Source organism: Alosa sapidissima, chromosome 13, assembly GCF_018492685.1.
Source record: "Alosa sapidissima isolate fAloSap1 chromosome 13, fAloSap1.pri, whole genome shotgun sequence".
Taxonomy (NCBI): domain Eukaryota; kingdom Metazoa; phylum Chordata; class Actinopteri; order Clupeiformes; family Clupeidae; genus Alosa; species Alosa sapidissima.
Genome location: NC_055969.1, coordinates 29,085,038 through 29,109,912, shown reverse-complemented (window position 1 = coordinate 29,109,912; position 24,875 = coordinate 29,085,038). Strand labels below are relative to the sequence as shown.

General features: G+C 44.5%; 2 protein-coding genes across 4 annotated transcripts in view; one reads left to right on the top strand and one right to left on the bottom strand.

The window, feature by feature from the left end:
• myl2a (myosin, light chain 2a, regulatory, cardiac, slow) overlaps positions 1-3,045 on the bottom strand; it is a 3,616-nt gene extending 571 nt beyond the window's left edge. Inside the window, exons 1-6 of the mRNA XM_042059213.1 lie at positions 2,961-3,045; positions 2,098-2,190; positions 1,031-1,106; positions 685-789; positions 237-315; positions 99-147 (exon numbers count right to left, since the gene is read on the bottom strand). Coding sequence (XP_041915147.1) covers positions 99-147; positions 237-315; positions 685-789; positions 1,031-1,106; positions 2,098-2,190; positions 2,961-2,963 — 405 coding nt within the window. The 5' untranslated portion in view covers positions 2,964-3,045. The remainder of the gene's footprint in view (positions 1-98; positions 148-236; positions 316-684; positions 790-1,030; positions 1,107-2,097; positions 2,191-2,960) is intronic.
• A 3,193-nt stretch (positions 3,046-6,238) lies between these two features.
• LOC121680600 (homeobox protein cut-like 1) lies at positions 6,239-24,684 on the top strand. Of its 3 annotated transcripts, none has more exons than XM_042060036.1 (20): positions 6,239-6,353; positions 15,152-15,206; positions 15,919-16,059; positions 16,422-16,545; positions 16,696-16,766; positions 16,893-16,959; positions 17,128-17,179; positions 17,265-17,369; positions 17,531-17,698; positions 18,042-18,100; positions 18,289-18,337; positions 18,585-18,660; positions 19,054-19,668; positions 19,762-19,857; positions 20,144-20,985; positions 21,256-21,424; positions 21,707-21,979; positions 22,400-22,588; positions 22,802-23,066; positions 23,261-24,684. In XM_042060036.1, the coding sequence occupies exons 1-20, from the start codon at positions 6,294-6,296 to the stop codon at positions 23,976-23,978; spliced, it is 4,194 nt and encodes a 1,397-aa protein (XP_041915970.1). In that variant the 5' UTR covers positions 6,239-6,293; the 3' UTR covers positions 23,979-24,684. The 3 variants fall into 3 exon arrangements, with proteins under 3 accessions (XP_041915970.1, XP_041915972.1, XP_041915971.1); XM_042060038.1 differs by lacking the exon at positions 6,239-6,353 and adding an exon at positions 6,370-6,612; XM_042060037.1 differs by lacking the exon at positions 6,239-6,353 and adding an exon at positions 6,370-6,719.
• The last annotated feature ends 191 nt before the right edge of the window (positions 24,685-24,875 follow it).

Below are 24,875 nucleotides of genomic sequence, written 5' to 3'. Positions count from 1 at the left end.
GGGTCTGAGAGGCAGACAAGCACTAGCAGACAGATGAATAGAAAGATGGACAGATCAATAGTTAGACAGAAAGAACAAGAATGTATTTATGGCCTCACCTCCTCGGCAGAGAATCTGTCGGCCTGAGTGGTCAGCATCTCCGTCACGCTAGGGGAATGAATGAATTAAGGGTTCATTAGATGTCTCACTATGAGATAAGAATTGGAATGGCATGTGGGAAAACTAATGGGACTCACAAGTCCTTCCTCAGCACTCCTTTCGCCTCGGGATCAAAGACTTTAAAGGCGTTAAGGATGGTCTCCTCCGGGTCAGCACCTAGGGAAAGGAACACCACAGTACGACCCAAGAAAACAGAGTGGTCAGACTGGGTGGACTACACTACATTACGCAGTACAACATCACTACAACTACACTATCCTACACTACGCAGTACAACATCACTACAACTACACTATACTACACTACGCAGTACAACATCACTACAACTACACTATACTACACTACACAGTACAACACCATGTAGTGTAGTGTAGTATAGTGTAGTAGTGTGGTGTAGTACACTATGCAGTACAACATCAAGTTCCATCATTTAGAATATGCAGTCAATAAAAATAAGATAAAACAAAGTCAAATACAAATAACTTCTGCAGCTAATCGAACATCTTTGATATTGCTTTGCCTTACCCTTTAGCTTCTCTCCGAACATGGTGAGGAAGACGGTGAAGTTGACTGGCCCAGGGGCCTCCTTCAGCATGTCATCGAGCTCTTCCTGCTTGACGTTGAGGCGACCTGCAACAAAAACAAGAGCCGGAGGAGCTGACAGTGAAAATGCACATGGGGCTCCATCAGGGTATTGCACCAGCCCTCATTCCTTCGGCCGCTCCCTCCCTGCATGATTGACAGGCCATTTTGGCATCTTAGCTCTCCCCCGCCAAAAACGATCAATAGAAACATTACAGGTACAATTCTAGCCTCTTGGTGTTTTTTGTTATAATTACTTCAGATGGAATAGTGACTTGCCTAAACCAACCTAGAGCGGCGAAAGTGTCCCGCAGGTCATTTTTGTCGATGAATCCATCTCTGTTCTGGTCCATGATGGTGAAGGCCTGCCAACAATGAAGATATTCATTAACAGCTGATAGGAAACCGATACGAGCCTCTCAGCACCATGCCATCCCGACACAGGAATCTGGCATGTGTGTGGCTGTGTGTGCTGAGGGCTTAGGAGCTCTGTCCGTGCGCAACTCTTTTGTCTGTTTGTGTATTTTAAGGAGGACGGCTCAGACGGGAAAAACCCCTAGCCCCCTAATCCCAAGAGACCCACAAGACACACACACACACACACACACACACACTCACACACACACACACACACACACACACACACATACACACACATACACACACACACACACACACGCACACACGCACACACACACACACACACACACATATGCACGCACACAGACACACACACATATGCAGACACACAGACACACAGACACACAGACACACACACACACACACACACACATGCACACACACACACACACACACACACACACACACACACACACACACACACACACACACACACACACACACATACAGACCATTCCAGCATTCCAGGGGTAATCACTGATGACAGTCAGTGTAAGATTTATGGCGCATTGCTGTTCTCCATTACAGTAACATGCCATCGCCCACACCGCAAAGGCCAAGAATAAGTGACACAAACACACTTCTATGGACAAATAATGATGAGACAATGGGGTGGCCATAAAACAGGTTGAAGGTAGCCTCTTAAGGCCAGAAAATGGAGCTGTCATTGTAGACAAGGCTAAGGTTAAAATCCTTTGGTTAATGTACTGCACTGATATAGGGCCTATTCCTTTAGGTATTCCACTGAATGTGTCAGATTGATTGAGTGACAGATATTTAATCCAAAAACAGATTATATGAAGGTTAGATCAAACAGATGGACAAAATTCAATAATCCAAATGATTAGAATGACAAATTGGCCAGGGTGATGGGCAAATAGGATGTTAAGACTCCAGTTAATGAGATTATGTGATGAGATCTCTCCCATCCTCTACCTCCTTGAACTCCTGGATCTGGGCCTGTTCAAACATGGAGAAGACATTGGAGTTAGCTCCCTCCGCAGACCTCTTCTTTGCCTTTTTGGGTGCCTGGTGAGAAGGAGAGAACAGGGGATGGAAGATTATTAGGAGGTGGCATCCACTCCATCCACTCCCTCACTCCCTCACCACTGCTTGAAACATCACCCTCGATCAGCTATAGCCTTATGTGACGAGATCAGGGGTTTTCAACTGATTGTGAACCAGGGACCACCATTCGGACTAATTACATAATGCCAGGACCACCACTGAATAAAAATACTGATTCCCACATTGCAACTACATTACTGAATCCATGGACAGGGACCACCATCAATGTCCTCACGGACCACAAGTGGGCCTCGGACCACTGGTTGAAAACCTCTGGACTAGATGAATACAGACAGCTCAAATCACATTCCTTATAAACAAGGAAATAAAATAGAAGTAACAGGATGCCCTTTCAAGGTGGCATATTTGGAGGTAATATTCCCTTCCAGTGAAACCTGCAAGATCTCCAATCATTTTAGTCTAATTACTTGAGGAATTTGTACATCAACCAATCTCTGGTATACCAACTCTGTTAACACAGCTCTATTTCATTCTGTCAAAGCCAGAATCCTCTTCAATTCTATTTAATCTGTAAGCACTCATGAAATATTCTGCAGCTCTGTCTTTTGGTGGACACGTACATGTACATGCACATGCATTCCATGTACATTTTCTATCAGACGTATCAAGTTGACATAACTACAGAACAGTTAACCTCCCTTGTCACTCTGTGCCCTGCCCTATTAAGTGCTAGTACAGAGATTAAGAGACACAGCTTCATAGTTACTCACCATAGCCGATGCTCAAGAGGGGTGCAGGAGAGGATAATGTGGGGCTCCCAAAATGCCAGAAGGGACAATGGGGCACGCCTTGACGGCCTTATGTATCCCACAAGTGCCCCCATCAACTGGCTGATATAAATAACCCTCGCCTTCTTTGGAAGTCACAGGTAAGCCATGACTCCTCCTTCCAAAACAACCCTCTTAGCTCTTAGCTAGAGTTCACGTCAGCGATAGGAAAGAACAATGGTTTAGGGTGACACGGGTCCTGCATCACACTGGTCAGATGAACCCCTGCATCTGATCTCTCTTGATCTCTCGTTATCCCTCTGGGAGAGTCACAGCTTTTGTTCACTCGCCCGCCCCCCGGCCCTCGCCTCTCTCCTCTGCTGGCCGGGACTGACAGACGAGCCTGCAGAGGGAGACTGCATCCCCGTCATCATAAACCCACAGGCTACTTATAGAACCTCTCTGTGGAAGAGACAGTGTGCGAACACAAATATGGATCAGGCATTGTTTGAGGGAACGTTTAGTCTGACATTAAGGTCCAGGTCTTTTCGCATGCAAAAATGTAAATCTAAATAATATGGGTAGAAATTACATGTGTAATGAGAGATGGATTTGCCCACATCTTCAAAGATCTGCTTTGTACAATTTTTCACTCTGTCAAGTTCACCACCCATTAACCAGCTGTTAACATGTTTGTGTATGTAACACAGGCAAACTCCCATTTGTGTAAAGTCAGAAGGTGCTAGTTCTCAAGTTAGCAAACAAGGAACACAGCTGCTTGCCTGTAAGCCTCACTGCCTTTCAAGGTCCCAAGTTGAATGTGCGGTTAGGGCCATTACTTGAGAGAGATGTGGCTCCCCAGCCACTTAAGGGCTGGTGGCAAATTGCTGCCTATTATCTCAATTTATTAGCCTGTCATAGGAACCATGCACAAGATAGTCAGACAATCAGTATTACAACCAGCCACCAGAGATAACTGTCATGCTAACATATATCACATCTATTTGGGGGAACCACCTCTGCACATAACTGATGTCTCCTACATTGCTACAATGAGATAAATACATCTGTGAAATGCTGTCTTAATCTAATAGCAGTGTGCAAGTATGAAGCTGTACCACAGCACAACCACAGTGATGTAAAGCACATTTCAAGGTCACAAGCTGTTTGCCTAAGTGACAGGGATGAAGACATTCATGGTTGATGATTAGAGGAGCCACTATTTATTATAATATTGTGTTTGTACAAAACAGACCGAAAACGTTTTGCAGTTTGGTAGCACTTTGCACTTTTCATCACTGGTTAGACGGCAACATTGGTGTGCGAGTTCTTTCTTTACTGAAGGACTGATATACTATTGGAACTGCGCACCCACCAGGCCTGGAGTCGTTGGAACGATACTCTGTTTGCCCCATACCAGAACTGTTTGTACAAAACAAACATATATATTAATCATTTTGTGGACATTGACAGCACAAAGTCTCATAGATGCTCTCATTTTAACCTTTGGTGATAGTAATTGGCCCTCTCCAAGACACTGCAGCCACACCCAAACTCAACCTCTCAAGGACTTACAGCGGCTTAGCAGATACTAAACAACTAAACCACAAGGCTGTGTTGTGAGGGTTCAAATGTCAACTTCAGTGTTATCACTGCTTGTGGAATGCCTTGGCGGTTCTTTTCACTGGAGACCTTTCACACTTTGCCACTCTCTCTGAACGCCTCCATCCCAGCCATGTTTCTAACCCGTCTGCTCCTCCACAGCTGGCTTGTCTCTCTATTCCTGCTGGAGGACCCAAATAGCCATCACCAATGCCGTTGCTGCTTCAGATGCCTGCGGATCTGCTGCTAAGGCGTTCTCACAGAGGGCCCGACTGGAAATAGCACACAAAACAAAGGGGATCAAACTGCTATAAATACCCAAACAAATGCTGGCATTGTTACATATAAACACACCTGCTAGGACCAACAGACCACCAATCTACCTAAAATATCAGATGAAGAACAGTAGGCGAACAATGAGTGTGTGTGTGTGTGTGTGTGTGTGTGTGTGTGTGTGTGTGTGTGTATGTGTGTGTGTGTGTGTGCACACGCGTGTGCATGTGTGTACTTATGTCTGTGAGTGTTTATCATCCAAAAAAAGGAGGAAGAACACAGTTGTAAATCCAGTACAAAACCCCTTCATCAAATGCCAGCAATGATTCTGATGTTTGTTCAAGATTACAATAATTAGGCACTGATTATTACCATATCAAAAGAATCTTGTTGGCTTATGTGTTGTGAGGTGGATTGGGAAAATGAGTGTATTTCCAAAGGTCAAACAATATCTTGGAAACAATCATCTTGGAAATACCTCAAACAGAGGATTGGAAAGAGAGAAAGCAGTCAATGAAATACTGTAACAGTCTCAAATTTCTCTTTTAATGCTTGACTAGCATAATATTCAAGGTCATTGTGATCTTTTCATGTGAAAAATGAAGAGGACACACCTCCTCTGTCTGAACTCATCTCTCTTGGGCCTATAAAATGTTGTGCCCACAAGACACGAGTGCACACACACACTCCAACGATGGCCTACACCTATCCACATGTGACACTACTCATACATGCGCACACACACATTTTCCGGGCAATCAAAAACTTTCTCCCCCACACCCACCCAAACACACAAATGGATTTCTGCAGTAAAAATCAATAGCTCAGAGCAAGGCTTATTTATCTGAGCAGAAGGAGTATTGATGTAGCCTGCAACGGTGTCTATGATTTCCCGGTGAATCAAGACATTCTATGTCACTCCTGCTTCCACTGTTGGGTGTGCTTTGCACTTTCAGTACAGTTTGTTTCACTGTTTGTTTTGTCAGTTACTTAGGTCTTTTGTGTTTGTTAACGGATATGATTGGTGTGAGATCTGTTTTTTCCCCACAACAGCCTCTGCATTGGACTTTTTACATTTTGCCATTCTTTACTGAAAGGTGATGATGAAAAGGGTGCAATAAAGTATAAATTCCGCATAAATGATCAGAATACACTGTTGGAATAGTTATTTTAACATGCCATTGGAATTAAAATGGGTAGGTTAATGTGCCCATTGCAAACAACATTAAAAATCAGCATTTTGATGTTTGGTTGCATAGCCTATACATAACCTAGGCTATAGTTCACAAGAAGTCAACTTTTACTGCTAAAATAAAGTCTTATTTTTTGGACACATGTGAGTACCACCCTGCAATCTATAGGAAAGCTGCAGGAGGACGTGCATGCAAGCAGAATCCGGACCGGATGTTTTGTATAGCCGACAACCATGCCCACTTGAAAGGTTGTAGGCTATTCCCCAAGATGGCCGCTGATGCCAGATCAATGTTTCAATATAGGAAAAATTCGGACACACAATTACAGGTCAGTGTAACTTTAACCAGCTTAGATGACGGTGTCGCCTGTATGTATGGGTAGAGATTAGTGCAGAATCTGCATAGGAGACGTGTGCGTTGTATATTTCGCTGATATTAGAAATTGATCCGGCGCACTTGCCTTTGTGTTCAATCATTGATCGGCACTGGAGAAGCTCGCTCACACCCACCACTAGGATGATGCTGTAGCCTACCATACCATTGCGTTGGTGTAATGGAAGGGCGATAATCCGAGATCCGCATGTAGGGTATGTTATTTGTAACATATTGTAGCCTAGCGTAAAGAAAACTTTTAACACAGTGTTCGTGTGAGGACTACCTTTCTTTGTCGTGACAATGATTTGAAATTCTTTCGGTGAGTGTCTTTCATATATGCATTCATTGCTTGCCAGTCACATTGTGTGTTTTATATCTTGGCTATCCATAACTTTAACTGTAGCCTTTCATATTAAATGCATGTTCTAATTCGTTCATGTAACCAGTAGCCTAACACTAGGCTATGTGACACATTGTAGCGTAACTTAATTAGGCTACTCTTCAAACACCTGCGTACGGAACTAAGCGCCGTCTTCTTCACCCTACAGCTGGTTCTGAAATGCACATTTCGCGCCTCAGAGAGTCAGCACTTTTACCAATTTTAATCATTTGTATATCCTCTTCTCAACAACATAATAATTTAATTTTGCAAACAGTGTGAATTAGGTTACATACGCATGGTTTCAGGTGTAACTTAGTCACAGGCATGGTTTTGTGGTGTCAGTTAACTTTGAGTAGCTAACCTTTTTTTTCAATTAGACACAAGCTCATACCACATAAACCACAAGCGTATCTGTTCATCGTTTTGTTAATATTCTGAAAATCACTGGCAGCCGAGCAGATGGGCAAGCTATTGTGTGTTTACCCGATCGCTGTCAATCAAAAGGCAGAGTGGGCATCAGGGCGGGATGATTGACAGGTGTTCAGACGAGAGGGGACAGTAGTGGATGTCACTCAGCAGCATGGCGTGTAAAGAACATTATTTGCCAAAAACAACTCGTGGAGTAGTTCAGGTAGCCGTTCTGCCTCGCAGTGCATGCGTTTTAATGTGCGAAGGTGGTTAGCCATCATGAGTAGGCTAGCCTAAAGACATTTTATATATCATCAAATTGTAGTCGAAGGCTAATTTTGTGGACGTCTTGTACGGCAGGATTATAGACACGAGGACAACACTAAATAAACCAAGAATAATTTATTTTTGCAAATAACTTTCAAAATCATCTGTATCTCTAGAGGCGTGTGTTAAGTGTCATAATCTGTTACATTAGCTGTTAATGCTTCCCATGGTGGGAGCTGGGTCATTATGGTTTTTTTTTCCTTCGTGGTTTAATTGGCATCCCATGCTGTCGCAGTGAGAGTCACATTTATTGCAGCGTTTTGATCAAAATGTTATGGCAATTTGTGGCTGTAGGCAGCTGCATGACATTAGGGTATCCATTTCTGCATAGCAATTTAGAATGTCTCAATTAACCAATTAGACTAGACTATAAATTGAATTGTCTGTCAGAAAGACTGCAATTGCAACCCTGGAGTTTCTTGCAAATGAGATTTCAATTTTGCATCTTGTGGAGTTGTCAAGGATAACAGCTCCCTGCATCCATGATCATGCCTGTCATGGTTTAGTAGCCTGTGTCACAAGGAACGGAGAAGGAGGGTTATTATAGTATTATTGTTATTAATGTAATGAAAAGTGTGCAGAGGTTATCCAGTCTGCATTTAATCTTTTTTTTTGTGTGTGTATGTCACAAAATAACATGCATCATGAGAACAGGTCTAGTCCAGTGATTACTTAAAGATGATGTTTTACAACAAATAAATGCAGTTTATTGTAGACCTTGTGTGGAGAGTAGAGGATGCAGTCAGCTGTCTTCCCTCACTAGATAAGACCGCCCAGTCCTTTTTTGTTGTTGGGGGAATGACCCTAATCTGATTGAAATGCTTGTAACATGGTGACCTGATATGGGTCTCTCTGCAGATGCTGTGTGGTGTTTGATTCTATTGGGCTTCCCAAATCAAGCCAGGAGTAGTCTGCTATGTTATGAATATTTATGCAGTCTCGCTATTTCAAGATTGGCAGCTCATATATTTTGCTGCTTTAGATTGAGTGATGATGGAAGAGAGTGTGGCATAGGCGTTTTGTCATTTGTGCGTCATTCTGTGCATTTAGTAGCCTGTTGTTTGAGTCTCCATAGGTCATACCAGGTCGATTTTCACCTTGTTGCCATGGTGACACATTTGACTTATTTCCAATTGAGTGTTGGCAAGAATCAATCCAATCCATCTGTGGTATAGGGTCAATATTTGGGGACAATCGATGGAATCAATAGACCAATGCAGTCAAATTAATCAATTTCCCAATGTCCTTACTATGCAATATTAATGTTTGGATCCCCAAATGATTCAGTGTTCTCTGTTAAAGTGCAACAAAGCATCAGCAAAGATGTCATATCTGGGCCTATCTAGGCAAATCATCACACAAAAAGTCCTTGAATGTTAGTATAAAAGCTTTTTTTTTTTTTAGAAAAGATGACTGACTTCTGACTTCATTCTTCTTAGTCTGAAGTGACTTCAGACAATTTACAAGTTTTCTCAGTATGTTTGACACAATTTACAAATGATTTATGTTCAAAAAAATTGTGCAAACCTGCACACACCCTTCCTTTATGTGTTCAAAGTGGAATGGTCATTTCTCATTCTTATTTTTACTCACACAAACTATGTGCAGTATTAGCATTACATGCTGATAGAATTATTAAGTGGACAGGTCTATAGTTGGCTAAATAATTTGCCAGATGGATGTAATATTTATAGTATGTATTTATAGTATGTTTTTGTATTTGTCTTTTACAAGAATGCTTGCAAATGTAATGGAAGTGACAGGAAATGAGCAGTGTGTGGCTGATATGAGGTCAGATGAAAATTGAAAAATATATTGCCCCCGCTTGAAAAATGTATCGCTCCTGCCACTTCATTTTTCTTTACCTCTATATGTCGTTTCACAACGAGGGTGAATTGTAATGTCTCAGCAAGTCACTCTTCATCATACTTGTCAAGCAAGCCTTAATTGCCATGACTGAAGCCCACTCTCCTCACCCCCATTGGAGCTCCCAGCAACTGTGTCTGTGTCTCATCCTTATAATGGCATACAGTCGACTGTTGATTAGTCTGTTGAGATGATAGTCTGACTGAGTTTACACCCCCACACCATTTCCATTGTCTACTGACACAAAGAACCTGAGGAGATTTGAACTGACAAATTTTGCATGCAAGTCTGCCTGACAATCAAGTGTCTTCTCACATCAAATGAGCTGATTATGAAAAAGGGTAAAATGATTAGCTTTTTGGGTCTCTCTGCTTAATCAGCTCTTCATTATTCTACTGCTACACCTACTTGTCAATGCTTTTTGTTGGCAGCCCATTTAATTTGGGGGTCCACTCCAGACAGTTAGTAGCCTTAGTGCTCAATAACTAATCGTGTCTGGTTTCCATGGAGACCTGCTGGTAGAGGTTGGTTTGTTTTGTTTTGTTTGGGGGTAGGAATGGGTTTGTGTTCCTGTTGTGGACAGTAAGCAGGAATCTCGTCTGACTGCATGTGTTTGGGGGGCTAAAATGTGTGCGTGTTACTTTTGGAAAATACAATTTTTTAAGTTCCGTGTGTGTATCTGTGTTTTGGTCATGGTGTGCTCTTGCCTGGTCAGGATGGGATCAGGCGGTCTATAAATTGATGACTCTCAAAGCCAAAAGCATTGATTACTGTTCCATCACAACATCAGCCTTCACTGCACAGAATGTCTGATTATTATTATTAGACAAAAAAGCCTGAGAGGATTCACTCCGACTTCATCACACACACACACACACACACACACACACACACACACACACACACACACACACACACACACACACACACACAAGGGGAGAAATGTTGGCACATGTAGGTAGAAAGAATTGAAGACCGGTGCCAGATCAAAACAAAGCTATCCAAAAAAAATGAGAAATCCACATTATTTGATGTTCCCACAGTGAATGTAATTGAGAAAGTGGCAGGTTTATCCACATAATGCAATCTGTGGTAATCTAGACTTTCAGTTATGTGTGTCATCAATCAATGGGTTGTTTATTGGATTTATCATTTCATGATATTGGTCGCCTGTGACGGCAGTCAGACTCCGGTGCAGATCTGAGGTTGTAGAAAGTAGTTTTATGACTTCATGATATATTGTACTAAGTCTAGACCAGGGGTGGCAAGCTGCTGTTTGCCTCCTCTTGTGCGGATTGCGGCTCGCGGCTGCTCAAATATGTTCTCACTTCTCCTTGGACTTAAGAGTTTTTTTTTTTTATATTTCTGATAAATCAAAATGCATTTCATTATTTGACAGTACTGCCAATAGTTAGGCTACCAATGCCCCAAAAGAAACATAGCCTAAGCAGACACATTTGTTTCTTTATATTAGCCAGGTTTAATGCTACTGTTACAATCAGGAAAACGTAGCCTGAAGCTAAGCACAAATCATGCCAGACTTAACTGATGCATAATTTTCCAAAAGACACTGACCTTCGCAAGTACAAGGTAAAAGGTAGGCTGTTTAAATGTCAGTCAGAGAGACAGACTCGTTTTCTTTTTGTTCATTTTCTTTTTAAAAATTAACAGAACACGGTCACATTGGCATCATATCAGTTGTTATATTGGAGCATCTCTCATTCTAATAGTCATTCAGTGATGGGGAATTTGTGATGTGTCTTAGATATTTTTGTTGCTTGCTACTCATTCCTGAAAATGATCATTTGTAGCATCTGCCAAGTGCCTCACTTTAAATGAAAAAGAGAAGAGCTATTTAAACTGTAATCCTATGTCTCATTAGGCCTATAAGTCACTGTTGCCGTTGTAGTGTGGCCATCTTTTTTGTTGTGTGGCTCTTTTAAGTGGTGTGGACATTTTTTTTTTTTGGCTCTTCATGCTGGACTGGTTAGCCACCCCTGGACTAGACAACCTTAAAATGGAAAATAAGTCAAGATTATACAATAGCATACATAGCAAAAAATAAATGTTTTTAAAGAGACCTCAAAGACTTTCAGCAGCAACCAAGCAGGCAAGTGGTTTTCCAAAATTTGTGTAATCATTGATAACAAAGAAAGTTAATGGGTCAAGATTGGAAGACACAAATTTAATTACAAACAATTCGGCCAGCTTTTCTTTGGTGAGTGTCTTTATTGGTTTTACTCACTTAAGCTAAAATGGAAGAAATCTCTCACCTGATATACTAATGGCTTTAGAAAAACCAGTGTTAATGTTGCTATGCTGTCTCGTAGTGGTAGAAGTTTGGAATTCACAACAGAGTTTGGTTTGATTTATTGACATTTCCCGCAGCTGTCCTCGGGGGGTGGGGAATCGACGCATTGATCGATTGATCTGATTGAGTGGGGTGCATGCAGGGCATGCTGACCGAGGCCTGCACATGAAATGACTGATGAATTGAATCATTGATTATGCTGCTATTGATTTTTTCTCTCGCTCTCGCTCTCTCTCTCTCTCTGCCTTTCCTTCTCTCACTTCCACTCCCACCCCCCTCTCCCACCCCTGCTTGCTGAGCCTCCTACCGCCCACTACCCTCCCCCCCCCCCCCCTCCCCCTCCCCCTCCCTCAAGGCCCAGAGTCGGCTGAGGGGGCGTATCGATTGTGAGTTTATCGATTGGTTTAAATGCAGACCGTCTGAAAGCTCTTTCTCTGTTTGGCTTGTCCTCGCTCAGCCGTGCAGAGGGGCTAGAGTTACACAGAGGCTTCCGGAAAGAGAAAGCGCTCATCTTGCTCTGTTGTGGGAGATGGGTGGGTGTTCTTCACTCTTGCGCTCAGTCAGGACAGACACTGTCTGTCTGTGTGTATGTGTTTGAGTGTGTGTCAAGCAAGTGGCTCTATTTGCTTTATAAGTTACAGACAAACCAGGCCCAATTTGATAGATTCGTAATCAAATGCATGCTGTTATGTCTGTATGTTCTGCAGTGATGGACATGAAGGGTGATGCCATGTTTACCTGGAATGAACGAGACATGGTCCTTTGGTTGCCAGTGTAGACCCCAACCGCTTAGTTGATGTGAAATTGAACTCTGTGCCGTCAGATGCTTGGCTTGTCCCCAGATCATTGGGACAGACGTATCCACCCCCACCCCTGCTCCAACCCCTGCCCTTTCCCACCCGCCAGTCGCTCTCGCACAGACCTATCTCCGCCGTGACCCTGTGACCCAGACAGACAGAGGCTAAAGGTCCCTGGCTAGCCTGTATCGATTAAGATTATAGAGGAGGGGGAGGTAACGTTGTGGTTGAATGAGCGCGGTCGCTTGGGGAGCCGAGGGGCCCCCTCAGCTCTTGTGGGAGCTGCTTCACAAAAAGGAGGCCATGACTGCCCAACTGAGTGTCACTAACAGTAACTAATAGTAATTCTAATGTATATATCTACATGGTAACATGATAAACCACTACTGTGTTTGTACTTGTTAACTTGACTTTGGCTGTCCTGTTGTCCTTATTTAGCCTACATTAGTTGGCTGATTTTCAAGGATCAAGTGATTTATTTTGCTGTTATTCTTTGACTCCATAAGGAATGAGCATATACACTGAGCACATAAGTTCAATTGAATTTGAGTTTAATGCCGATCCAACATTCCAGATAAGATGGAAAAATTGTATTAGCACCCTTACACCCTGCTACTAGATCTCTAAACTAATACTGATGCTCCACTCTAGGGAGAGCTCCCTGATTAGCAGAATGGCCTGGTTAGCCTATAGCAGAGGGGAGTTGATGTCTCGATGTCCGTATCAATTTTATTTCCATTAATGCCCCAGACTGCTTGCCTGGGCCTTGCCTGCCTGCGGTGATGAATGCAGATTGATCAGACAATAGGGCACCAATCGAAAGAGAAATACCACTTCCCATTGTTTCTCCATCCTTTAGCGGGGTTTTTAAGCCAGCCGCGGTGATATTTTACACCCCACCCCGCCCTACCTTCCCCGGGCCAGATAATTAGATTTTCTTCATCAGTGCTCTCGGCAGATTCTTGTTATTCTGTCATTTTCTCTCCTCTTTCAGGGTGAAAATCAATACGTGGAGAAATGTGATGAAGCTGAGCATGTTGTGTTCACTTACAGGCGAAGCTTAGACAGAGGCCCCCGTCTCAACACTGACTGACTGTATGGCTGGTTCTTGTAGATTCTGTAATTATATCAGAGTGCTATGGGTCCTCACTGCAGCCTCATCATAATTAGATCTGTGCTGTAACATGTTGCATCAAGCACATTGTGTGACAAAAGTGTGGTTGTGTCTGTGTGTGTGTGAGTAAGAGTGTGACCATATACTGTATGCTCAGTGGTATTGAGGACCAGATGGTGTGTATGGTAATCATGATTATAAGTGTGGTCAGATGGACCTATTTATTCGTTTAGCAGATGCTATGGTCCCAAAGTGACTTGGAGTATACTGGTGCGTGCTACATTAAGCTCCCTGGGCAACAAATCCATAAGCCTGTTATGGTTCCCATGTCACTCTACCAGGGCAGGCACAAGAACATGGTGATGCGTGTGTATGTTTGTGGTGCATGAGTGAACAAGGGTGGCTGGAGGCTGTAGAATTGTTTGTTTTTAATCTGATTGATCGAGGTGCATGCAGACACCTGTTTGCCCCTGATCTATCTCCTCCTGGCTTTATTTGAGGTGTCCTTTGGTACTTCAACTGTTCCAGTTAGCTGGTTAGTCTCGTTTGGGAACAGTAGCTGATACTGATTGTTCCATTGTTCTAGTTTCATATGATTTATCACAGGGATGCATCAGGATATTACCTATTGATTACCTTCACAAGATGCAGTAGTAGATCTATGATCAGTGAACAATTGACAATGGACTGGTGGCTGTTGAACAAAAGATTATGCCAACAGAAGACTTAGAGGATATTTAATGAATGAATCATCTTCACCAGAATATTCACATTTATCATGCATGTGATGTGCTTACCAGAGTCATTGATATCATAAGAGATCCAAACTGGACTGAGCCTGAGTGAATGGAATTCCAACAGAGAAACCCTATAGTTCAATGTGTTCTACTAACTTACTAATTGGGTCAATTGAGCTGTTCCAGCTACTCTGAGCATGCTGGGTTGGAACAGGCTTTCTCTTGCTCAGCTGGTGAGAAACCCACAGACAAGCTTCTGTGCTTTGTATTGCCCCCACCTCATTAGATCATGAACCAGCAGTCGTTAGCAGCAGTCATTCAACAGACATGCCACTTAGCATATGATCTCTGTTAGCAGCTGATGGACCCCCCTGCAACCTCACAATTAAGCGTATGGTGTTTCTGGGCTCTCTTGATACTAAAAATAAGTGTTCAGCACCTCAAATACTTATCAAAGACTGATCATTATGTACCACAGAAATATTTTTTTGGTTGCCTGAAATCTGCTGATAAGTTCAATTAAAAAGTTGTGGGTGATTGCAAAATTTTAACTTAAAAGAAGAACCTTTTTGAAAATACATGTTTGGTTTATAATAGGGTTGTAATAGGGTTTACAGTGTTTTCCATCTTAGCAAGGTAGGATAGGGTTGGTACAAACCAATTGAAAGAAGGCCAGTCTTCTATATATGAGCCTTTCTGTTCTTTCATATCATTTCTCATTTCTTTTTGCGTGCTGCCCAATGTCTGCTAAAATGAATTAATGTGAAATAAATGTCTTGACCTCTCACTCTCAATTCTTCTCTCTGTAGGACAAGGCAGAGGCTGCCCTGCTGGAGGCGTACGAACAGCTAGTTGATGTCTCGGGTGAGCCAGGGTCCGGCCACGGAACAGTGGTTTAATAGTGGTCAAGTTCACTGATGTTGTGCTGCTTTGTGCATGTTGAAAGTTAATGTCACTACCAGAATGAAGTCTCCTTAATAGCCACAGTTACAGACATTTAAACTGAACACTCCTGGAATTACTTAAGATTGGCCCTTTACACACATTCTCTCTCACTCACACTCACAAACTCACACTCACACACACACACACACACCACGCAGACCACAAACACTGTTTATTTGTGGTAAGTTGCTGAGAAGTCATTACATGTCCAGGCTATGACCTAATGCTGAGTGAGATCATGAGCCAGTCAGCACTCACGCTAACCTATCGCTTATCAATACTCAATATGTCATCGGCCAGCAATAACATTTCAGGCCGACGAGCCATTGATTTGAGCCCCAAGTCTAACACACAGTTCAATGGGCTTGATCTGTGTCCACTCCCTCTCTCTCTCTCTCTCTCTCTCATTTGCCTACCCCGTCACGCTGTTTTTGCTGAGAAGAAGCAGTTTAATCTTGGGGTGCTCTGAAAGATTGTTTCATTGACGTTATTGTGTACAGTTTGTTGGAGAAGTGGGCTTTATGGATTACTAAGGCAAAAGTGCCCCCTGGTGATGTTTTGTGGCACTGCAGAATTTCAGCTGTTGGTGTTCTCAAATTGAAGCATTCTCTTCTGCTTCTTGTGTTTTCAGCCATACTGTCTTACACTGGGCGCACCTCCATGTTGGAAAAGACGCAGATGAAACTTCAAGAATCCTTCCCTTCAGAAAGCACACCACACAAAGCCCTCGACAGCCAGTTGGATGGACGACTCATTGGGTCCGCTTGCCTAGGTCAGGACCTTTATGTCATGAGTCCTGCTCTCCACATCTCTGACAAGTACTCCCTGACCACTCCTCAGAATCGGAATACTCGGGTTTCATGTGCGACATGCAATGCCATAAGGACAGATTAAGAGTGGACATCAGATCAGTAAAAATCGCTAGAGAACTCTTTAATGTTAGTGTATCTTCCATGTTAGAATCCACCTAGTAAGGGGTGTAGGATGCAGTATCTTAAAAACACCCTGTGATGGCAGATGGCCAAGGAAAATCCCACAGTGCTGTACAAATACAATTGAAATAAAATTTAGCTGAAAGAATGTTGTTGTAACACTGTTAACAGGAAGCATTTGTGCCTTTGGTTTTCATTGTAGATGCTCAGGGCATAGAGGAGACGATGGTGCCCACTCAGCATCCCCCACCCTCACCCTCCCCCTCCTCACCCTCACCCACTGACCCGAGTGCCCGTCGGCACAAGGATCAATGCCAGACTGAGCGGTGAGTGGGCATCAGTGGTTCTATACTTGGCAGTGCCAGTGACTAGACGATAAATACACTCAAATTACCGTGTGGTTTCGGTGTATTTCTGTGTGTTTTGTATTGTGTTTTGTAGTAAGTATGTCTGTGTTGTGGTGTCTTTGTCTGCAGCCCGGATCCGGGTGAGCTGTTTTCCCTCCGGCTGGCCAAAGCTGAGGAGAGGATCCGATCCCTCCAGTCAGGTGAGAAAGCGATACCACAATAACACACGACAATAAGCACACGTCTCAGCAGACGGTCTTATGGTGCATGTGAACCCTAAAAGACCAGAGTTGTCTTGTCCCCCCCCCCCCTCCCCCTCCCCACAGCCTTGATGTCTTCTCAAAGTGAGGTTCTCAACCTGCAGAGGCAGTACGATGAAGAGAGGACCTCCAGGTGAGATATCCTCAAGCCCATCCATCTGGTCTTTATATTGATGAGACCACTTGTACTTCATTTTGTACACATTATATTCAGACGAGAGGGCATTCTTCTAATGTGTACTGATAGATGTATACACAGGCTCTGTTGCTTATGAGGTGTTGTTCTCTCTTTGACTTTCAGGGCAAAGGAGGCTGTTAACCTGATGGTTGCTAATATTGAAATGGTCAACCAGGTGAGATTCTGTTAGACTTTTTTTTTTTCGCTTGGTGATTTCTTTTAACGCCGATGTTTAGATGATTGGATTCCTATTCTTCCAGAGAGTGGAGGCAGCGCCAATTGGTGCAGACATTGTGAGGGAGAATGTGGACAGAAGCTGCATCTCCGCCCAAAATGGCTCCAGCCCAGGGGAGAGGGTTGGAATGGTGAGAACATATCAGCTGGACCTAACTCAACACTGTCACTTTTACATCCCCCATAAAGTCAAAGCTTCTGTTGAAATGAATAAGTCCTCTTAGTCTTTAGACCTTTAAGTGGGATTGTTGTGGAGCTTACTTGAATGAGCTCTTGATTTGACCAATCCCAGGAGAGGGCCCGGCTGGAGATGGTCATTGCTGACCGGGACCGGGAAATCCTCCGCCTGAGGGAGGAGGTGAGGAGACTCCAGCTGATGTTACATGAAGCCCAGGAGAGCACGACCAATCAGATCACACAACTAGAGGGACAACTGGCTCGTAAGATTGAGAGCATAGAGGTATAGAAAACCACTAATTATGCTACACATTCCTCAAATACTAACGTCACAAATGCTAGTTGCCACAAGTATCGATCGCCTAGTTACTTAGGCTTAATGACATCAAAGTTATGTTTACTATGGATTCTTACAAACCTCAACAGGGTACCTAATACATCCTACCCACATGTTTCTTATGTGGGAGAACAAGTCTGGTCTCTAACCATGTGATTGACACAGAAAGCACTTGAAATATTTGTGTCTGTGGAATATGACCTTAATCCATGCTAATGTTTGAGATGTTTGTTTGTCCTGTTGATATGATGCCTAGGGGTAATGTAGTCTTTTTTTGTTTGTGTTACAGAGGCTTCAGGTGAGACTACAGTCCCAGCAGGACTACGAACAGATCAAAACAGAGCTCAGGTGAGGGGCGCAGACAACACTCAAGAGTTATGCAACACTGTGCTGTATTGATTTAATGCTTCAAGTTGAGAGACTATGCTGAGCTGGAAATTAGAGGGAATGAAGAGCAGAAATTGTTCATGCAACTTGACAACACAGATGCTGGTGAAAGCTCTGATTCATCTTGTGTTTTTTCTTGATGTTTACAGAATTTTCCGGGCCATGAAAGAAGCCTCGCTCAACGGCCGCATTTCACAGGTGAGGGACCAGGTGTGCCTCCAGATGTGCAGGGTGCCTTGCTGCATACCAGTGCATATAAACAATAATCAAACAGCACTAAAATACTCCAGCTGACCCACCTCTCACTCTGTCTTTCTCTGCCTTTCTTCCTGGCTCCACTCTTTCATTCACTTTCTAAATCCTTCTCACTCTCCCTCTCCCTCTCTCTCTCTCTCTCTCTCTCTCTCTCTCTCTCTCTCTCTCTGTCTGTCTGTCCATGTCCCAGCTGTGCTCCCCCCTCTCAGAGAGACTGACTCCAATGAGGCCTTTGAAAGAGAGTTCTGCGATCTCCGTCACAAGAGGTAAAGTATGGAGAGGTAAAGAGGGTGGAGAGGGAGCTGTTCCCCATGTGCATGAAAGAAATAAAATGATGGACGTGTTCAATAACTGATGGTATTAGTCATGTGTACAAGTAGGATATTGTAAAAATGAAATAGAATCCTTGCCATACCATTAATATTTACTCTCAAAACACCTTTGTTTTGATGTGGGGAGTGTGTGACAGGCTTTGGCAGAGTAACTCGGAGAGGAATGTTTTTGCTTGTTGATTATTTTGGACAATATCCATGGATGGGAACTCGCTAGCATGGGGAGCATGTAGCCTTGATGTCACACTTGAAGTGACTATAAGGACCCAACTTATTCTCAGTTCATCTGAACCTGCTTGACAGTGTTTGTGTTTGTGGTCACCATAGAGATGGAGGTGAAGCGAGAGACACAGACGCCAGTGGGGCTCCCAGTCGCCATGGACACTCCTCCGCCCGGCAGCCCGCGCCCTGCCGCCTCCTCCCAGGGCTCCTCGCCCCGCACGCTCCCGCTCAGCCCCCTCTCGCAGTCCCCTGACCGGCCCCTGCTGTCCCCCCTCATCAAGCCGGAGCCCAGCCCCCCTGGGCCACTCCCCGAGGCCCTCTACGGGCCCAAGGGTGATCTGTCCTTCGAGGGCAGCCGGAGCCCGTCACGGGCCAGCCACAGCTCCGACGGGGGCATGACTGGAGAGCCATGGGAGGGTGGAGGAGGAGGAGGAGGAGGAGGAGGGGGCAGCAGGGAGGAAGGGGAGGGTGAGCTGATGGAGACATCGGAGATTGCCCTGCAGGTGAAGGAGCAGCTACTGAGGCACAACATCGGGCAGCGGGTGTTTGGTCACTATGTGCTGGGGCTCTCCCAGGGGTCAGTCAGCGAGATCCTGGCCCGACCCAAGCCCTGGAGCAAGCTGACTGTGAAGGGCAAGGAGCCCTTCCTGAAGATGAAGCACTTCCTGTCCAATGAACAGAACATTCTAGCACTTCGCAACATCCAGGTCCGACAGAGAGGTGAGGAGAAGAGTTGATGTGTGTTTTTCTGTGTGTTTCTAAAATTGCATTAAAGAAATGACTCTCTTTATGTGGTTGATTTTTCTTCCTCAGGAAATATCACTCCACGCATTCGCACTCCAGAAATGGGCTCAGATGAGGCCATCAGAAACATTCTGGAACAGGCCAAGAAGGAGATCCAGAGAGAAGGTTGGTGTGAATAGGATGCTCAGCTGACATTTATCCAATCATTGGTCAACCAAACTATCTTTACATGTTCTGCATAAGTAGGGTATGCATGGAAATATGAAAAAAAAAAATTGTTATTATTTGTCTTTTGTTCCTCTGATAATTGTAATAACATTTTACAGTTTTAGAGGTCATTGGCTTTGCTTAGTAGTTTCACTGACTTTGGCAAGTCAACATATATACTCTGTATTAGTGAAGCAAGGGCATTTTAAATCTTAAGTCTCATGTGACAATTGATGTGTCTCAGGTGAGGAAATCTCCCCACTTAGGACCTCTGGTTCAGGTCCTAGCGGCCGGCTCTCTGCTGGACGGGGCAGTAGCAGCGGGGCAGGGGACAGTGACGACACCATCAAAGCCATCCTGGAGCAAGCGCGGCGTGAGATGGTGGCCCAGCAGCGGCACCAGGCCCTGCGGGAGATGGCCGTATGCCACTGGGGCACCTCCTCCTCCGCCGCCGCTGCCACCAGCAGCCCTCCAGCCTCCACGGAACCCCGACCCCCATCGGTCAAGCAAGAGGGGGCCAGCTCCAGCATCACTGTGTCCAGCCCCCAACTCCTCCAGCAGACGCCGCTCAGCGTCATCTCCCCTAAGGACTTTGTCCAGAACATCATACGCAAAGTCAAGAGCGAGATCGGCGACGCCGGCTCCTACCAGGGCGGCCACTGGTCGGCCACATCTAGCACCTCGCACCCGTTGACCTCGGCGTCGCCCTCGCTGTGCTCCACCACTTCGTCCTCGTCCCCTTTCTCCAACTTGGCGGGTCAGAGCTCATCCTGGCCTGACCCTTGGTCACGTCAGCCGTTCGGTAGAGAGCAGGACCAAGAGGATGCCTTGTCCAGCCAGGGTGAGGGTGGGCACATGGTGAAGGTCAAGGTGGAGGCCGAGGAGGAGGAACAGGACGAGGGAGCAGGGCATCTTTCTCCGTGCTCTGCCTATGTGACACGCCCACCCAAGCCCATCGTGCCCCCTCTGACCCCAGATCAGTACGACTCCTTCATGCACCAGCAGGTGGACACAGTGCTGCTGACGCGACAGGTCAAAGACAGGCTGGCACAGAAGGGCATCTGCCAACGCATCTTTGGAGAAAAGGTGTGTGTCTGACATTATTATTGATAGTAGTACTACAGTACATTACCACATTAATCATACTTGATAGACTCCTATTCTAATACTTAAATAGTTCATACATAAAGTACTGTTTTTAAGAAGTTTATTTTAGAAATTTTATTATGTATTCATTTACTTATGACGACCACAACCTTAAAATAGCACTATATTGTAATTATTCATTGGTATTATCTGTATGTAGAAACCAAAAGTTTGAACTTTACTGTAATTTAAGCTTGGGGCGTCTTGCAGGTGCTGGGCCTTTCTCAAGGCAGTGTGAGTGACATCCTGTCCCGACCCAAACCCTGGAGCAAGCTGACCCAGAAGGGCAGAGAGCCCTTCATTCGCATGCAGCTCTGGATGCAGGGCCAGCTGGGCCAAAAGCTGAGCCCCAGTCCTCCAAACAACGACCCCTCCCTGGGTATGCTGGATCAGGAACACAGTCGCTTCTCATAGGAATGCTATCAACACACTATGTAGCTCACTGTAATTCATAATCATGAATTATGTGTATATTAAATGAAATATTATGTGTATATTAAATGACATATTATGTAAGTCATAATATGTCATTTAATCACATTGACAAGAAAAAGTCGGTGCACTTGACAAGTAAACTAGGTTTTTTAGGAGAGGCTGTGCACTTGAGAGATTTTTTGTGCATCACACTGACAATTATTGATGCTTGCCAATCTACTTCCAGAGCAAGACCCAGCACTGGTGAACTCCTCACCCAGCCCAGATGAGGAGCGGGCGGGCCTACTGAGTGAGCCAGGCAGCCTGAGCCTGGAGAGCAGCAAAGAGAACCAGCAGCCTCCCCAGCAGCAGGGAGGACACCGGGGCCTAGGGTCCCTGGAAGTGCCCCACCCCACCCTGTCGGCGCTGGATGTCCAGCAGCTGGCCATCCTGTCCCCTGAGCTGGACACGCTCAGTATCACAAGGAGGGTGAAGGAGGTCCTCAACAGCAATAATCTCGGTAAGGGCGAAAGAGAGTTTTGGCTGAGTAATGCAATGCTGTAATAAAATAAAATGTTTAATGTAATATCATTATTGACATTTTTAACAGGACCCAATGGCTCACACGATTTTATTTTTATTAAGATGGGGTAGTGTTAAGGTTGCACAGTTGCATCACACAACTGCATCCACAGTTGCATTACAGTTCAGATATTTCTTGGATATTGTCAGGTGAAAAGAGTTTGGGATTTAAGATTTTTGAAAGAGTTTTGAAAGTATAAAATGAAAAGCAGTGACACTGGGAGAGAGTAAAATCAGTGGTGTTAGGCTAAAAGCCTTTCCAATGCCTTTAAATTGAATTCTGTACTAAACTAAGATGCAAAGCATCTATTTATCCATGTACTGTTTAACATCTGAATGTGTGTGTCTGTGTTTTTAGGGCAGCGTCTGTTTGGAGAGATGATCCTGGGCCTGACGCAGGGCTCTGTGTCTGATCTGTTGGCTCGGCCTAAACCCTGGAGCAAACTGAGCCTAAAGGGCCGGGAGCCCTTCGTGCGCATGCAGCTGTGGCTCAAAGACCCCCAGAACATTGAGAAGCTGAGAGAAATGAAGAAGATGGACAGCAGAGGTGTGTGTGTGTGTGTGTGTGCGTGTGTGTGGTGTGCGTGTTAGAGGGGGAATAACAAGCAATGTGTCGATAACAACCCTGAGAACTAGGAAAAGGATTCTTAGTTTAAGAATGTCTTTTGCATCACAGAGGCCTATTTTACTACTTCTACTACCGGTATATCATGTCGGTAAAATGACTCTTCCTGACTTAGGAATGTCCTTCCTCTTCCAGGGTACCTCAAACGGCACCATAATTTACTGAGCTCCGGCTTGGACCGAGACTCGCCAGCCAGCGCTTCAGACATGGCTTCCTATCTGGAGTCTTCTCACCCAGGCCAAGCCAAGAAGGCCAGAGTGGTGCTCGCCACCCAGGAGAAGGAGGCTCTGAAGAGAGCCTACCAGCTGGAGCCCTACCCCTCCCAAAGCACTATAGAGAGACTCGCCTCCCAGCTTGGTCTCAAGATCAGTACAGTGATCAACTGGTTCCACAACTACAGGTCAGGATGCTTGGAAAACATGGAGATTCTACACATGTTAGCTGGTTTACCTTTAAACGTTGCAGTTTGTGCTTAAACAAGTAAGATGCACACAATTTATGGGAGTTATTATAGTTCTTAATGTAAGAGAAATCTGTTCATGTTTTTTTTAGTTCAGTATACTTCCTGCATTTTAATGCCTGATCTTGTTCCAGGTCTCGCATGAGAAGAGATTTTGAAGAAGGAGAGTTGCTTAAAGCAGACACCTTGAAACCTCTCCCTGGTGGTGACCTAAAAGAGATGCACCAGATGCATTGTAGCCAAAGTCCCTCCAAGGGGGACCACTCTCTCAGCATGCCTGTAGGCTTGGTGACTGTCAAACAGGAACCGTGGGAACTAAGGGAGGCAGAGGAGCAACCATCAGAGACTGACGCTCACCTGACCAAATACATCTCCATGGGCGTGCAGTTTGCAGGCAGACTGGAAATGAAGGAGGAAAGCCTGAGAAACCCGTCTCCTCGGCTGTGTTCGAGACTCAACCAGGAGGTCAGGGGGGAGTGCGGAGAGACATCAGCTAGCCTCCCAAAACCAGACAGACTTCCGGGCATTCCGCCAGTGTCCCATGCATCAGAGGCCCAGACGTTTTCTCACAGCTCTAAAGAGGACACTGAGCCCGAAGCCAATGCTGCTGCTGCTGCTTCTGCCTCATCGTCTCCCACACACACTCTACCTCCAGTCTCCCCTCTTCCCTCATCAACCACACCAACACCACTTACCTCAGAAGCTGCTGCTGAGCAGATTACCGTCCAGCAGAGCCTTGTGGCTGGCCACAGCACCCAGCAGCGGAGCGCCAAGAAGGCTAATCTGGACAACATCATCCATCGGCTGGAGCGGGCGGCCAACAGGGAGGAAATGCTGGAGTGGGAGTTTTAGGACAAATGAATGGCCTCTCATAATGACCGCTGACCACACTGATAAGCTGTAGACTTTTTCTATAAAAAAAACAACTAAAAACTGAAAAGAGATGACCAGGAAAGAGGCCATGAAATCATGGAGTTCCTCACTTGGAAAATACTTTGTCACTGTGCTAAATTTTTGTGAACATTTCCTGTGCTCCTCTAAAATTCTTTTAAAAAGGGTTTAAGGTTATAACAGAGAAGAGAGACTTAGAAAGTCCAGTGGAAGATTCTTGAAATGTTTGAAATTGAATGCATGGCTGGTTTAATAATCACTGTCCTGAAAAACATATTATATGCATATATGGCAGCCATTTTATATGGGAGAAAAATATTAATGGTCAAGTGTAATGACTATTCACTATTTGCCACTTGTTGAGATTACAGGGGACATTGGTCTTAAGCCATGTGCACTATGTCTAAAAAGACTGAGGAAAATCTATTTATAAATGGCCACTTTCACTTCCTTCCTATCTTTTCAATTCAATGTCTAGATTAAAGCAGTCGTGTAAGACTCTAAAGGGAATTCTTTGGGATTATGATTAAGTTCATATGTGTATTGTGTTTTATTAGGAAGCCTAACTAAATAATTCTGCTTATTAGTTTGGTAGGCTATATGATGAATATGACTAGGCTACAATAATGTGGAAGGAAACCTAATAAATCATGATTCTTCATATCAACTTGGTGTCGGTTCTACTTACTCAACTACGCTGACATTTTCGATAGGCCAGGCCTAGGTCTGTTTTTTTTTTTTTTTCTTCCCGCTGTCAGGCAAAAAGCTGGTTTATGATAAACATGTCGGCTCTAATCCGATTGTTTACAGTTCGGCGTTTTAAAAACATGTTTTTGCCAGTAGCCTAATGATAAGCTC

What these genes read in the sequence shown, in the direction of transcription:
- LOC121680600 (XM_042060036.1), top strand. Translation starts at nt 6,294, where the DNA reads ATGGCCGCTGATGCCAGATCAATGTTTCAATATAGGAAAAATTCGGAC. An exon ending in AAACAACGACCCCTCCCTGG is followed by an intron (nt 21,425 to 21,706) that starts GTATGCTGGATC and finishes ATCTACTTCCAG; the next exon opens with AGCAAGACCCAGCACTGGTG. An exon ending in AACTGGTTCCACAACTACAG is followed by an intron (nt 23,067 to 23,260) that starts GTCAGGATGCTT and finishes ATCTTGTTCCAG; the next exon opens with GTCTCGCATGAGAAGAGATT.